A 15392-nucleotide genomic window follows, 5' to 3' on the forward strand; every position below is an offset into this window, starting at 1 on the left:
GAAATGAATAACGGACCCTGGTAGTGACGGAATGTGTGACGCCAAACAGTTAGCAATACCACTTCGGAAAAATCCATTTGATTTTCGATTTACAAATTAGCTGTTTTTATTGCTTTTTTAAAATACCAATTTCGAAAATTGCCCTCATAGCTACTCTGTACCAGAGTGTATCTCACGTTTATCGCTTCTCGTAGTACACTCTGTGCGCATTGTCTGTTTGATAAAAAAGTTCCCGTACGGAGACCTGCGATGAAGCTTGATTTATAGAGAACAACACTTCTCTCATCGTCTCCCCTCTCTCACCAACACTCCATCGCAGCGGTCGGTTTGAAAAAACTCAAATGAGAAAAGACAATAACAACAGACACTCTACGGCAATGAATTTTAAAATCAACCGTAGATACTGGGTCTGTGTACAGACAACCCCAAAGCTCGCCCCAATTTCGTTTGAACCACTACAAAACTGGTTGAAAAGAATGGCTGACCCTGGTGGTAACGGAATGAGTGACGCTGAACAGATAGCAGAAGATAATCAGCAATACCAGCTCGGAAAAATCCATTTGATTCTCGATTTTACAAATTAGCTGTTTTTATGGGACTTTTAAAAGACGGTTTTTACTATTACCATTTTTGGACCTACCCCGGTGGGCTGTAGGTCCTATAAATTAACCTCTGTTCGTCCGTTCGTCCGTTCGTTACTAGCTTTTCTCGGGATTGGCTCATTAGTTTTTCCTAATTTTTGGCACAAAGATGCAAAATGGTAATGCCCAAAATGTGACGGAGCCCGATTTTCGAAAAAAATTCATTTCCGGCCGAAAATGCCGGAAATATGCCGGAAAAACCGGTTTTTTGGCATTTTCTCGAGATTTCATCATTAGTTTTTTCTGATTTTTTGCACAAAGATGCGTATTAGCAATGCCTAAAACATGGATTACTCCGATTTTTGAGAAAAATTCTATTCCGGCTGAAAATGCCGGAAATATCCCGGAAATCGCCGTTTTTGCAGATTTTCATTGGACTTTTTCCTTATATTTCGTTGTTTTTTCACTCAAAAACATTATTTGTAGCAATGCCCACCATCAAGCATGGTTTAATTGTCAATAAAAGTGATTTTTGAAGCCGGAACTTTCTAAAAATCGCCGGAACAGCCTATTTTCGCCGGAAAAACGGTATTTCTTGAATTTCTCGAGCTGTACTTTATATTTTTTCATGAAATTTTGCACACTGATGCAAAATGGCAATACCTAAAATATGACAGAGCCTGATTTTCAATTAACGTACTTTTCCGGCCGAAAATGCCGGAAATATGCCGGAAAAACCGGTTTTTTGGCATTTTCTCGAGATTTCATCATTAGTTTTTTCTGATTTTTTGCGCAAAGATGCGTATTAACAATATCTAAAACATGGCCTAGTCCGATTTTTGAGAAAAATTCTATTCCGGCTGAAAATGCCGGAAATATCCCGGAAATCGCCGTTTTTGCAGATTTTCATCGGACTTTTTCCTTATATTTCGTTGTTTTTTCACACAAAAACATTATTGATAGCAATGCCCACCATCAAGCATGGTTTAATTGTCAATAAAAGTGATTTTTGAAGCCGGAACTTTCCAAAAATCGCCGGAACAGCCTATTTTCGCCGGAAAAACGGTATTTCTTGAATTTCTCGAGCTGTACTTTATATTTTTTCATGAAATTTTGCACACTGATGCTAAATGACAATACCTAAAATGTGACGGAGCCCGACTTTCGAAAAATATTTTTTCCCGGCTGAAAATGCCAGAAATATGCCGGAAAACCGTTTTTTTTTTTACATTTTCTCGAATTTTCATCTTTAGCTTTTTCTGATTTTTTGCAGAAAGATGCGTATTTGCAATGCTCAAAACATGGCCGAGTTCGATTTTTGAGAAAAAATTTTTTCCGGTTGAAAATGCCGGAAATCGCCGTCTTTGCAGATTTTCATTATATGTTTTCCTTGTATTTCTATGTTCTTCACACAAAAACATTATTGATAACAATGCTCACCATCAAGCATGATTCAATTGTCAATAAAACTGATTTTTGCGACCAGAACTTTCTATTAATTTTTCCCTACAACCCTTCCCTCTCCCCCCATCAACAATCAATGATGAATTTATTGCGTTATGCATTTTCGCTAAACGATATATTTTCTGACTGATTTTTTTCTCCTCGCATTGCTATCTAACTTTCATCATCAGGTAGGTCCATTCAGCATCTAGCTTGTTAAATATCAATTCTTATAAAAAGTAGCAAAGATTTAATGTCAAAAAAGGGGAAAATTCTTAGAAAGCTATTATATGTGTATCTTCACATGATCAATCAAAAGAAGTCTTGCAATATGAATCGATTATGTGTGTATAGACATCGTTTTTAAAAGCAAGCTCATTTGTTATGATGTTTTAAAGTAGAGCTTTTTTTGTTTTGAGTTGTGTGTTTGTAAGTTGTTTGAGTTATTTCTAAAGGCCTTGAGATTTGATTTGACGGTTCATACTATCTCTAATTATTTTTACACGAAATAAATTTATTAAATTGATATTATAGTCGGCATTAAGGTTACAGAAAGAATGAGTTTATCCAATGAAGGAAAAAATATGCTAAAACTGATCATAGAGAAAGAAAATCGCTTCACACAACCCTGGAAAAACAGTGATGTCGTTTTGGTTGTTGAAGACAAAGAGCTCCATGTTCATTCGATTACACTGTCAATGGTTTCTCCTGTTTTTGAAGCCATGTTTAATGGAAATTTCAAAGAAGCACAAACAAAGAGAGTTGTTTTGGAAGGAAAACCATACGATACATTTTTATACATGCTGAGGATGGTTTACCCTTTTGAAGACGTTTTCTTGGGTAAGTTCTTTCAAGTTTTATAATGTGAAATGAAAAATTAGACTTAAGTTTTTGCAGCCACCTTAAGGGGAGAAATTTTGGCGAAAAGAAATTTAAATTTATAGTTCATTTGCCAAAATAAATTCTCGTCAAATTTAATTTTCTTTCAATTTAGTCTCTGTTTCTTTTTTCAGCTAAATAAAAATATTGAACAAAAATTGGTCGTTCGCCAAAATTTCTTCTCGCCAAATTTAGAAATTTTATTAAATCACCAAAATAAATTCCGGCATATTGCACCAACATTGGTGAATGGGCTCATTCGCCAAAATTTCTTCTCTTAAGGTATTTCTAAAGTTTTGAAGGAGGAAACTTTGACTAAAACTGAAATCTAAAAATAAAGTCATTTAGCATTTTGATTTCTACAGTAAAACGAGAGCACCATTGATTATGCCGTGAAGTTTCCATGGGGAACGCAAACACGCACGGGCAACGCAAAGTCGAATTATGGAGACATTCGAGTTATGGAGGTTCAAATACAAGAGGCTCAACTGTATAACTCTGTGATGAAAAAAACGATAAGGGAAGCATTTTTCAAAACTACTTTGTCACCATGTCTAATTCTTACAGATATTGTCTCGACTTTTTTCAATTAATAGAGGATGAAATTTTGTATTGTGAAGGATGTTCCACCGTCAAGAAAGGTCAACGAAAAGATTTCACAAAAGAACCACCACGTTTCGGTATGTAAAATTGAGTTTTTGTTTTCATGTGTTAAAATCACCAGCGACAGTTTGGAATTCTCAAGAACCGTATTTTTGAACGGTGTAAATTGTCTTGTAGCGTGTTGTCTAAATTTCTTGGATTCTATATTTTCAGGATATTATCATGGTTGCTCTGCTGAATTTAAAGAAAAAGGTACGTCGGAGAACTGGAAAAGTGCACGGGGAAATCCATTCTCTTTCTAATATGGAAAGATCCTCTTATTCTGAATTCAATAAATACAAAATACGTTTTTGACACTTATTTCGGGGAAAATTTACTTTTTCTTTATTGTTTTGTCGTAAAGTTATTCTTTGTAGCATTCAAAATTTCTTGAAGCCTTGGGATGTCCTTAACTTTTTAAGCTTTAAGTAATATGTTCTAAAAAATACATATTCTTATTTTCACCATTTTGTCAGCAATTTTGTATTATTTCTAAGAAATTGGATGTTTTAAGAGTCCATTAAAGCCTTAAAATTCCCTTAGCTTTTTCTTAATATCTTGGTCATCGAAGCATCCTGTTCTTTTGTAGTTTGCTCTTATAAAAAACGATATCTCTTTTATTTTCACGCACGTGCAAGCATTATATTCTCTAACAAACGAATACTTGATTGACACAATCACCAAGAAAATCAACGAAGAATTGTCACGCCAAAGCAAGCAAATGTACAACTCCTCACATGCCCTTCATCTTCTAGAAACAGCCGAGCTTATAGAGTCAGAAGATCTTAAAACGGCCTGCCTCGATTATATCAAACGCGATTTGTATTCATTATCAAATGTTGATAAATTGCTGGAAGGAAGAAGTTTCACACTTAAGACCGAGATGAAAATCAAGTAACAGCTCTTTGAGAAACTTTTGGGAAGGTTGAAAGGTTATTGCACCCATTATAATTACACCAGTAGCGCAGAAGAGTGTAAGAAGGAGATAACGAAATTAGGTGAAGAATTTCCGTCGATGGCACTTAAAGAAGGAAGTACATTTTGTCAATGTCAAAGGTTTGGGATTCGGATCTCCAGAAATGGAAGATTTAAAAAAAGAATATTTATGTAGCTTAAATATTTTAGATTTTTTGCCTTATTGGTGTAAATGGGTTTTTGAAACAGTTTGTTGGCACAGCCACAGTTCCAGAGAAACAATATCATTCGTGGTGGACATGGCTTTACTGCTTCTTATTATATATTCAGTATTCATTTTCTCATCATTTTTTACGGACTAATATTTTGAAGCATCGTGAATTGCATGTTGCTCTTACTACAGCGTGTCGAGAAAAAAAATGAGTCAAAAAAGAGTTCATATAATATCTAAAGACGTATTGGTAACAAGCGTTGAAATCGTTTTGTATTAAACGTGTAAAAGTAGGGGGTGTATGATGAAATGGCAAAATTTGACTTTTTTTCTGGAAATGTAATTTGGACAACTTTTTCTGATAATTTAATCTATTTGAAGACTTTCTGCAAAAAAATTAATTCAAAATGTTCAAAATTGACCATTTGCCCCAGGGTTTTGTAAAATCGATATTTTCGAAAATTTGCGAAAAACAGGGTTTTTGCCTGAAAAAAAATCCTAAAACCAACTGTGTTGGTGCTACAGCCCTGAAATTGGGCCTTAAATGTTCCTTGGAAAAAAGTAGGATTAGAATGTAACAATGATATAGCTATATCATACATGAAAATTGATAAAAGTAGGTTTTTAGGCCAAAAATGACCGAAAACGCAAAAAAATGGGGTTTTGCCTGAAAAAAATCCTAAATCCTGCTGTGTTCGTGCTGCAGCCCTGAAATTGGGCCCAAAATGTGCCTTGAAAAAAAGTAGGATTTGAATGTAACAATGATATAGCTCTATCATATATATAAATTACAAAAAAAGTAGGTTTTTAGGCCAAAAATGTCCGAAAACACGAAAAAATGAGGTTTTGCCTGAGAGAAAATGCTAAAACCTGCTGTGTTGGTACTACAGCCCTCAAATTGGGCCCATAATGTTCCTTGGGAAAAAGTAGGATTAGAATATAACAATAATATAGCTCTATCATATATAAATATTACAAAATATAGGTTTTTAGGTCAAAATTGACCGAAAAAGGCGAGAATTACACAAAATGGGGATTTTCAGTGCTTAAAGCATATTGAATCAATTTCTGACACTCTTAAGTGCTTTAAAGTAATAAAATAGATGTTTCATTATATATAATTTAGTACAATAAGCTATCCTAATGACAAAATTGAGTAAACATTTGGGTTTTTTAGGGATTTTTTATAAAAATACCCCCTAAATAGCGGAAAATAGCGATTTTTGAGCTTTCATAACTTTTAAAGGCTCAAATTCAAGACTTTGAAACTTGGCATAACGAATGAAAACTATTTGAACTGTTAAAATAACAAGCTAATTTCTAAAAATTATGAATCTCAAAACTCATTCTCAATCTCAAATCTTAATAAAGCGAACATTGGAACTGAAAGAACTAAAAAAACTTAGCAAAAAGAAAAAAAAAATCAGAAAATTTTTCCACTAAATCAACATTTGTCATCTCAAAGATAATAAGTCTCTGAGTGCTGAACTTGCTTATTTCTAAGCAAGGCTTGATGGACACTACAGAGTTTCTATGTATGGTTACATTGTCAGAGTTCGAAGGCCATTTCCAAAGACTTTTCATTTGGCCATTTACACTAACAGGTGTCATGAAATTGCATTTCACATCTTCTGTACCAACTCTCACAACTTCACCTAAAAAGCAAAAAGAATGTGTCATTACTAAGTAAAAGATCAGGTATTTCTTTCATTATTCAACACAGTATTATACATACTTAAAGATGAAATAAAATCTAACCTGGGTAAAAACCATCCTCAAATGCTCTAATAAGAAAATCTCCAACAATGGGTGGCCAATCTGAATCTCTTGCCTTTCTAACCTATACAGTATATTGAAGAAAATGATATATAAACTTTGAAATCTAGAGCATATTGAAATGATAACTTAAGTGCTTGTTTCTCCTCTGATTGGTAAATCAATTCATTTATCCTAAAAACACACAAAGGTTCATGGAATAGGTGGATTTAAGATTTACAGTTACCTCTTTTCCTCTAGAATTTTCTTGTTCATCGCGTTGAGTAATACCATCCATCAATTCATCTTGCCACCTTCCACCTCTGCTTCATTGTCATTTTTGCTTGCATTATTATTGATTGCATTCTCAAGATCCATCATGTCAGCTAAAACTCTAAATTCCAGTTGAGATGTGATAAGAGTCCTCAAATTCTTCACCTTCTGCTCAACTGTTAAGCCACATTGTTTAAACAAGGGACACGTCGTCTTCACTTTATAAAAGGTGAACTTTCTGAACCTGATCTCCAAATCCAATGCTTTTTGAAGCCCTTTTTCTGTACCATTCCAGTCTTGAACCAGGGTGTCAAGCTCTTCAATTGTAGTGATTTGCCCTTGGTGGGAATTTTTGCAAGCAGATACACACCTGATAACTTTGTTGCTGGTTGCTAGCTTGGCTGCATCTTCTTCATCAACATTGCTGGCTATCAATTCTTTTTGTTTTTGATCAAATAGCAGTTTCAATAGCTTTCTTTAATTTTGCCAAATTTCAAAGTCTTGAATTGAGCCTTTAAAAGTTATGAAAGCTCAAAAATCGCTATTTTCCGCTATTTTGGGGGTATTGTTGATAAAAAATCCCTTAAAAACCCAAATTTTTGCTCAATTTTGCCATTAGGATAGCTTATTGTACTAAATTATATATAATGAAACATCTATTTTATTACTTTAAAGCACTTAAGAGTGTCAGAAATTGATTCAATATGCTTTAAGCACTGAAAATCCCCATTTTGAGTAATTTTCGCCTTTTTCTGTCAATTTTGACCTAAAAACCTATTATTTTGTAATTTCTATATATGATAGAGCTATATTATTGTTATATTCTAATCCTACTTTTTCCCAAGGAACATTATGGGCCCAACTTCAGGGCTGTAGCACCAACACAGCAGGATTTAGGATTTTTTTCAGGCAAAACCCCATTTTTTCGCGTTTTCGGTCATTTTTGGCCTAAAAACCAACTTTAAATAATTTTCATGTATGATAGAGCTATATCATTGTTACATTCTAATCCTACTTTTTTCCAAGGAACATTTTAGGCCCAATTTCAGGGCTGTAGTACCAACACAGCAGGTTTTAGGATTTTTTCTCAGGCAAAACCCCATTTTTTCGCGTTTTCGGTCATTTTTGGCCTAAAAACCTACATTTTTTGTAATTTTTATATATGATAGAGCTATATCATTGTTACATTCTAATCCTACTTTTTTCCAAGGAACATTTTGGGCCCAACTTCAGGGCTGTAGCACCAACACAGCAGGATTTAGGATTTTTTTCAGGCAAAACCCCATTTTTTCGCGTTTTCGGTCATTTTTGGCCTAAAAACCAACTTTAAATAATTTTCATGTATGATAGAGCTATATCATTGTTACATTCTAATCCTACTTTTTTCCAAGGAACATTTAAGGCCCAATTTCAGGGCTGTAGCACCAACACAGTTGGTTTTAGGATTTTTTTTCAGGCAAAAACCCTGTTTTTTGCAAATTTTCGAAAATATCGATTTTACAAAACCCTGGGGCAAACGGTCAATTTTGAAGATTTTGAATAAATTTTTTCACAGAAAGTCTTAGAATAGATTAAATTACCAGAAAAATTTGTCCAAACTGCAATTCTGAAAAAAAGTCATTTCATCATATAGCCAGGAAACACTGGCTAAAATTTCCCTATCTTACAAAGTGATGAGGGAAATAGTAGCCAGGTCTAATCAACAAGTTTGAATTTTGTAACTGCCACTTTTTTCACATTTTCAAAAACAAAAGGGCAAATTAATTCGCATAATTAAAGATGGTAGAAAAAATAACAACAAACATAATGGCCGATTTTACAAGTATCAATAAGAGCTTAATTGAGAGAGATATTTGCACTGACTTTCAATCAGAGTGCCTTTTTAAACTGTTTTCTTTATAAATATTGAATTTTAAAACTTACAACCCACTAGCAATTAAATATTTCAATGCCCCAAAGAATTGGCGAGCGAAATCATGCAAAGAATGAAAAGATATCATGCAAATTTAAGTCTTAAATAGACAAAAATAGCGTTTAAACTCACAGACCCCCTCTTTTCCTTCGGCCATTTTGTTCTTATCATCTTGGTTTGCTTTCGCTTTCAAATGAGGTTTTCATATCCTTGGTTGTCTAGCCTTATAAACCTTTAAGGGTGTTATTCGAATATTTTTCATAGAATGTTTGAGCAAGGCTTTGTTTTGATAGTCCAAGGAGTGGAAAAAAGTTGAATGAAAGCAAACTCTTTTCTTCTTTAAAAGCTAATTGATTTAATTACGTGAATTTTCACAAGGACTGTTTATGAAAGAGTCATAATTATACTACAATGTTTATTCAATTATATCGAAAGAATTTTTGGTAATTATGTCCATAGTAATCAATCTATATCCCAAAATATTTTGATTATCATACTTGCTTTGATGACATCACTTTCGCTTTTGAACACGCGGGAAATTTTCACTTTCGTTTTTGAGAGCAAAACAAACTCCTCTCTTTTTATTCAAAACCGCAAATCGTCTTTCATGTCATCATGGCCTCAAATTTCAATTATATAGAACGTCCTGCAAACAATAGTAATTTCTGCAGATTATGTAATCATGCATATAAGGAATATAAGAACAAAAACGGCAGAACATATTCCGAATCAAGGGCGAATCTATTTATTAAAAAAGGAGATAAACCCTCTCTTCAACAAAGGCTTTCGGCTGTAAATCTGGTGATCGAAGATGTCCCGAATCTCTCGAGGTCAATTTGTGACAAGTGTGAGAATAAGGTCAAAAAGTTGGAAGAAGCAGAAAACATTAAACAAAACTGGTCCGGGGTCAAGAGGAAATTCCAAGCTCTAGACTGTGATGATCAAAATGATTCCCCTGAAACAAAAAAACTGAAAACTGAAGAGAATTTAAAGGTTAGTAATTTTTTCGTTTGGAGAATCCTTTCAATCCTATTCAAAAAAAATTCAAAATTACAATATGATTGTTCCTGTGTTGAGCTCTCTTTAAGCTTCCCAAGCAAATTTACATCAAATTTTATAAATTCTTCTCTTTTGCTAGATTGTAGTGCGATTAGACGACTTGAATGACATATCCAAAGCGTGCTATAACGAGTTTGCAAAAATGAAAGCGTTAGATGCAAACGATATGGAGTCTATCGTCAATTTTGATGACGCAGAAATATGCAAGAAGGTCGATGAACAATGTCCAGTTTTATCCAATGCTTTGAAGGGTGCTATGGGAGGGAAGCATCTACAGGTTAACGGAGAATCAGCACCCGATCACGCAGTACGCACGCTATGCTATGGCGCAATTCTCAAGGCCAGGTATAATCAGGTTTTTAGTATGTTTCAACATTTCGAGGGGCGGTGTCTAAAATGTAGGCTAAATAATCTATGATAAAAGCTATAATCTCCTGATAATCTGTTTTAGACACCCAAAGGACAAGAACGCAGTCGCTACACGGAACGATCAGCTATTGATTTCGGCAGGAGCGAGCAAACGATCTTTCGCGTGGTTTAATAAGATGGGAATGTCGAATGCCTACAGTACAAAGCTTTTAAAGAATGGGGAATTCGGTAAAGATTACGATTCAGAAGCTTTACGATGGAAAACAACAATCGAGAAGGACTACGGAGAAATAAAGAAAATACAGAAGGAAAACCCTTGTTCGTTCAAAGAGGCTACGGATATTCGCAGATTAACAAATCCATTACCGTTTCTCTATAAGGTATCGTGTTTGAAACTTTATTTCTAAATCAAGTTTAGGGTAGCTCGATTTATGTAATGTAATCGGGTGTAATTGTATGCATCGTGTTCGGTTCAAGAGTTTTTCATTAATTTTTCAATAGATCATTGGAGACAATCTCGATATAGAAAAGACGGCAAGACATCAAGGATTCAAAAACCGAAACACCAGTCTTCACTGGTTTCACTATATGGCTATTTTACATAGACTACACTCTTCACAGGGTACGTCTAAATTTAAATTTAAATTAATTAATCTTTCTGAAAATTGAAATAGAAATGATCTTTTCTTTTTAATTTTCATTATGATTTCGATTTTTTTTTTAGTTAACAGAAAGCTGGAAGAATACGAAAAAATGCCGATATTTCCCAACTCTAATACGCATGATGTACTGTCGAAAACATTCAAGCTACTAATTTCACGAAGTATTGTCACATACCTACCAGCCTTCAAATTTCTGAGAAAAAACGTTTGTTGGCACATTCCACATCCCTTTTCTGAAGAGATGTCACAAAAATCACAAGTTGTAAGTTTAAAAACAAATATTTTCTTTTGAAATCAATCACTCTCTTTCACTTTGCCTTAACATGTAGGAAGAAAAATAAATATTCCAGCTTTTTAATCGTAAATTCAATTCGTAAATTATACCTATTCCAAATTTAATTCTCAGGTACCCCTTGGACTACTCTTTCATGCAGAGAACTCGACGTCGGAAATAATTCAAATATTGAGAAAGGTTCAAGAACGCTATGTACCAATGGCCGACGAGACTAACGAGGACGGAGAAATAATCAAATATATAATTTCTGCATTGGCATTTGGTGGTGATCAGTTGACTGAGGAAAGGATTTTCAATGCTCAGCAAGGTTTTAGAGATGCCCGGAATGATTACGAAATGCTCCAAGGTCTCAAACCTGCATTTGAAGACTGGCACTTAAAACGGACACTGTATGAGGTAAAACATAAAAACTATATTAATACTGGGTTATTTTGGTAAAAGCAAATCATTTTGTACTATCATAATTATAATATCTTATTAAACAAAATACAAGAAAGCTTATCCCTGAGATGAAATACACAATCAAAATTGACTTTTCTCAGGTCAAAGAAGCAATTTTCCGAAAACGTGACTCTGGTGCACAACATGGCACAACCCAATGGAATATGAACGTGTCAAACTGTTCAAATGCAAAGAAAGGGGCGAAGGAAGACTTTAATGCTACCAAGGAGTTTACAGATATCGAAACGGATTCTCTTATTGTCTCAGCTACAATGACTTATTTTGGAATGAACAAATTTGATGGTAAGACTAAAAATAAATGAAATAAAATTAGCCATATAGTGTAATAGTATACAAAGTTGCCATATTCCAAAAGCTAAGGCTATCTAAATTCACTCTTAGTTTTCAGATCAATTTTTATCAAAATCTCAACATTTTCTTTCAGATGATATTATTCCAAAGAATATCAAAAATGGAGATGAAAAGGAAAAGTTCGAATGGTTAAACTATCACGTAGATAAAATTTTCAGCAAGTAAGTGTTTTGTCTATAAAAAAATTTGATGTTTTTTACTCAGAGCCCTAAATCAGTTTTAAGACGTGTTATTCTATTGTTAGATTTGATGTTTTTCCATAAAATATTCTAAAAATATTAAGATAAAATTTTAATCTAACTAATCTATCAGGTTCACTGCATCTTATGATATTGACATGGCAGCTGACAAAGAAATTTCCGAACCTGACGACAACGAAATTAAAAACATCACATTGTATTTTTGTGCAAAGTGTCCAAATGATAAGAGATACAAGAAACCATATAAAACTGCCACTGGTCGAAATTCCCATGAAGAAAAAAAGCATTCATACAAAAGGTTAGAATTACGAAAAGTTTTTAGAATAATCTGGGGAATAACAATAGAAAAATATAATGATGAATTAGAAAAATTAGATTTCACATATTACATTTTCCTACCAAGAAATATATTATACAACAGTATGGCTTCAAAATTACAACTGACAAATTTTTATCTTGTTTAGGAATGTTGAGGAACCCATGGAAACTGAAGAGATTCTACAGAACCAATCAACCACCGGCTAAGTTACCAAAAAGGCCTTCTTACGTTCAATCTACTACTGCGCTCAATTAACGATGCAATCAGAGAGGGAGACGGAGAACGGCTATTTGAATTTTTTCGAGTGGCTTTACTGTACTTCAAGTGCTATGGTAGAACAAAATATTCCTACACTCTTATCAAGTCACTGTTCCGCATTCAGATGGAACCTAGTGCTGCCTTTTTTCTCATCTGGGAACGATTTGTTAACACCCGTGGGATGAAAGGTTGCAATATCAGCATGGACTTGCATCTTGAGCATCTAAACAATTTTCTCAAAGAGCTCCTCAGAGATCTGAGAGGGAACCTCGATCAATCTAATGCAGACAGAGTATCCAAGGCTGTAAATAATCTACACACCATCGTGCAAAAATTTGAAAATAAAATGAAGATAAAAGTATCTTCCAGAAATAAGGCTAAAATCATTGAAGATGTCAGGAATCTGAGTGCAACATTTTTAGAAGATAACATTTTTGCTGAAGATCCAAACAAAATTAGCAGTTACGATTCTTTTCCAAAATTTAGTGAACAGACTTTGTCATCATTAGACATAGACAAGATCTTGAGATGGGCAAAAGAAAAGAAAATTGAATGTGAACGTATTTATAAATAGATTGAAAGAAACTTTGTAACATATCTTTGTTATTAGATTTTTGACGTAGAAAATAGAGGATTCTTATCTTACCACCTAACTATTTTGAAAAGTAAAGATAAAATGTAAAATCTAAAACACAGAAAGAAATAAAGGTACAATCTTTTAAAAACTTTCAAGGTCAACATCAATATCAGACATATCTTCATAATCTGAAAACGTATATTTTTCATTGTTTCCAGTCTCTGCAACTACCACACTACTAGGATCAGGTGTCTTTTCAGATTGTTCAATCTCCATATCGATATCAAATAAATCATTTAAATCTTTATTAGAATAAAAATCAGAAACAATTTCATAAACACTTTGAGCAATATTTAAATCCAGAATACATAGGTTATCCATTAAGAATTTTGGTGAATCTATAAATTCCAGTTCATCTAAAATTGTTGAAACGATGGATTGTGTCAAACCACTCATAGACGATGATGGCAAATTTAGATTATCTGATAAACATTTTCGATGATATTCATTCAGGGATATTCTGATTGATTCTCTATCGCTTAAAGACACTTCCCTGATCGGTACTTTTGGTAATGGCTTGAAGAACTCGCTTTCCTTCTCAAAAAGAAATAGAGAATCGTGATCAATGCCACATGTGCAGGACAAAGTGCAAATTGAACAGCAGTCATGACCAATTTCAAGAGGTGGGACGTGCTTTGAATCATTGAATGGTGAGAATAATTCGGTGCGAAGACAAGCATCAATTAATTTAGTATATGCTTTCATTTGTTGATTTATTTTGTTTCCTGGTGATGGGTAGGTGTACAAGACTGCATGACAACCTGACTCGTTGTTTCTTCCAGCCCGACCAATTTGTTGGCAATAGTCCACAAGGGAATAGGCAGGACCAAAGTGACAAACATGTTTCAAACCTTTTACATTTATGCCACAGCCGATAGCACTTGTGGCAATTACAATTCTTGGAAGGATGGAATCATTACATGTTAATGATTTCAAGCAACGATTCTTGACAAAATCTGGACTTTCAGAATGGAACATGTTTATAAATAAATTATTTGGGTCCTTGACACCATTTGCGTAAATAGACCTCCCCAAAGTTGCTTCAAATTGACCAAAAAGCCAAGAAACAAGATTGTGGGAATTACAGTAAATAAGAACTTTTGGACATTCCAATTTCTTCTCAATCAACAATTTCATTAACCAGTTAAAACAGCTTGCAGACTTGGTCTTGTTTGGCACAATTGACAACCGGATGTTTTGCCGATCACTACAAGAATGAATTAATCTGACATATTTGGACATGGAGCAGCATCCTTTAACCATGTCTGCAAAATCAATATCGATTGTAGCACTTAGAGCCAGAATTGGTACTTTCTCAGCACAAAATGAGCGGATCTCACCAATACGACCGAATGCCTCGCGAAATACTGCTTCACCATTGGATGATCCAGGAACACCCCTATGGAATATAAGTATAGACTATATGTTTGATGTATAAAGTATAAAATCTATGTCACTCTGCATCATTAAGATAGAGAACTTTTGTTAGTTCTAGTATGTATAACAGAGAGTCAAAGGCCTGCAAGGGGAAAAATTCAAAATTGAGAAGGAAGAACAGAAAATGTTAGAAATTTTCAAAAAAACAAATTTTGCAGCAATTTATTGTATGTTACGTACCAAAAAACTTTGTGAGCCTCATCTACAACTACACAGACAAGATTACGCCTAAAGTAACTAGATGCCAAGATTTCTTTCACTGGACTCGACAGCCAGACTTCTGGAATTCCAAATATAAGATTGAATCCCCCAGTTTTTATTGATTCGACATTGTTATGGTCATCCAAACTGCAGCCTTTGATTTTGAAATATGTTTCAAGCTCTTTTACTTCATCTAATTGATTTTTTATGAGAGCTTTCAAAGGTGATATTATAATAATTAGTGGATTTGTGGCCATCTTCAACTCAAGAAACAATGAAGGAAGCATCTGGTAGATCAAGCTTTTGCCATATGAAGTTGGCAAAATAGCGAGAGTGTCTTTCCCATAAACAACATTGCTCATACATTCTGCCTGCTTAGGCTTCACTCTGAAGGTAGAATTTAGTCTTTGGATAACGTTATCAGCAATTTTTTCAAATTCTGTTCTAGTTTCTTGTTTCTGTTTCCTTAAATCAACTTGAGCTGCCGCCATTTTGTTTCTCGTCTGTTTTGTTTTGATATGTGAAAAAGCA

General features: G+C 34.1%; 3 protein-coding genes and 1 long non-coding RNA gene across 8 annotated transcripts in view; all 4 read left to right on the top strand.

The window, feature by feature from the left end:
* LOC136821371 (RNA exonuclease 1 homolog) overlaps positions 1-15392 on the top strand; it is a 37144-nt gene that overhangs the window by 15208 nt on the left and 6544 nt on the right. The gene's annotated exons all lie outside the window — the stretch shown is intronic.
* LOC136821379 (uncharacterized) lies at positions 2456-5045 on the top strand. Of its 2 annotated transcripts, none has more exons than XM_067077617.1 (4): positions 2456-2864; positions 3500-3583; positions 3720-3758; positions 4184-5045. In XM_067077617.1, exons 1-4 carry the CDS (start codon positions 2582-2584, stop codon positions 4441-4443), a joined length of 666 nt encoding a protein of 221 aa, XP_066933718.1. In that variant the 5' UTR covers positions 2456-2581; the 3' UTR covers positions 4444-5045. The 2 variants fall into 2 exon arrangements, with proteins under 2 accessions (XP_066933718.1, XP_066933719.1); XM_067077618.1 differs by having other exon boundaries at positions 4301-5045.
* LOC136821353 (uncharacterized) lies at positions 9762-11760 on the top strand. The gene is made up of 6 exons (XM_067077591.1): positions 9762-10015; positions 10122-10419; positions 10541-10661; positions 10764-10963; positions 11108-11392; positions 11539-11760. Exons 1-6 carry the CDS (start codon positions 9813-9815, stop codon positions 11758-11760), a joined length of 1329 nt encoding a protein of 442 aa, XP_066933692.1. The 5' UTR covers positions 9762-9812.
* Positions 11920-13404, top strand: LOC136821364 (uncharacterized). Its single transcript, XR_010848725.1, has 3 exons — positions 11920-11970; positions 12122-12307; positions 12474-13404. It is a non-coding gene; the product is annotated as an uncharacterized lncRNA (long non-coding RNA).

The sequence above is a fragment of the Clytia hemisphaerica genome, unplaced genomic scaffold (genome assembly GCF_902728285.1).
Source record: "Clytia hemisphaerica strain Z4C2 unplaced genomic scaffold, Clytia hemisphaerica genome assembly, whole genome shotgun sequence".
Classification (NCBI taxonomy): domain Eukaryota; kingdom Metazoa; phylum Cnidaria; class Hydrozoa; order Leptothecata; family Clytiidae; genus Clytia; species Clytia hemisphaerica.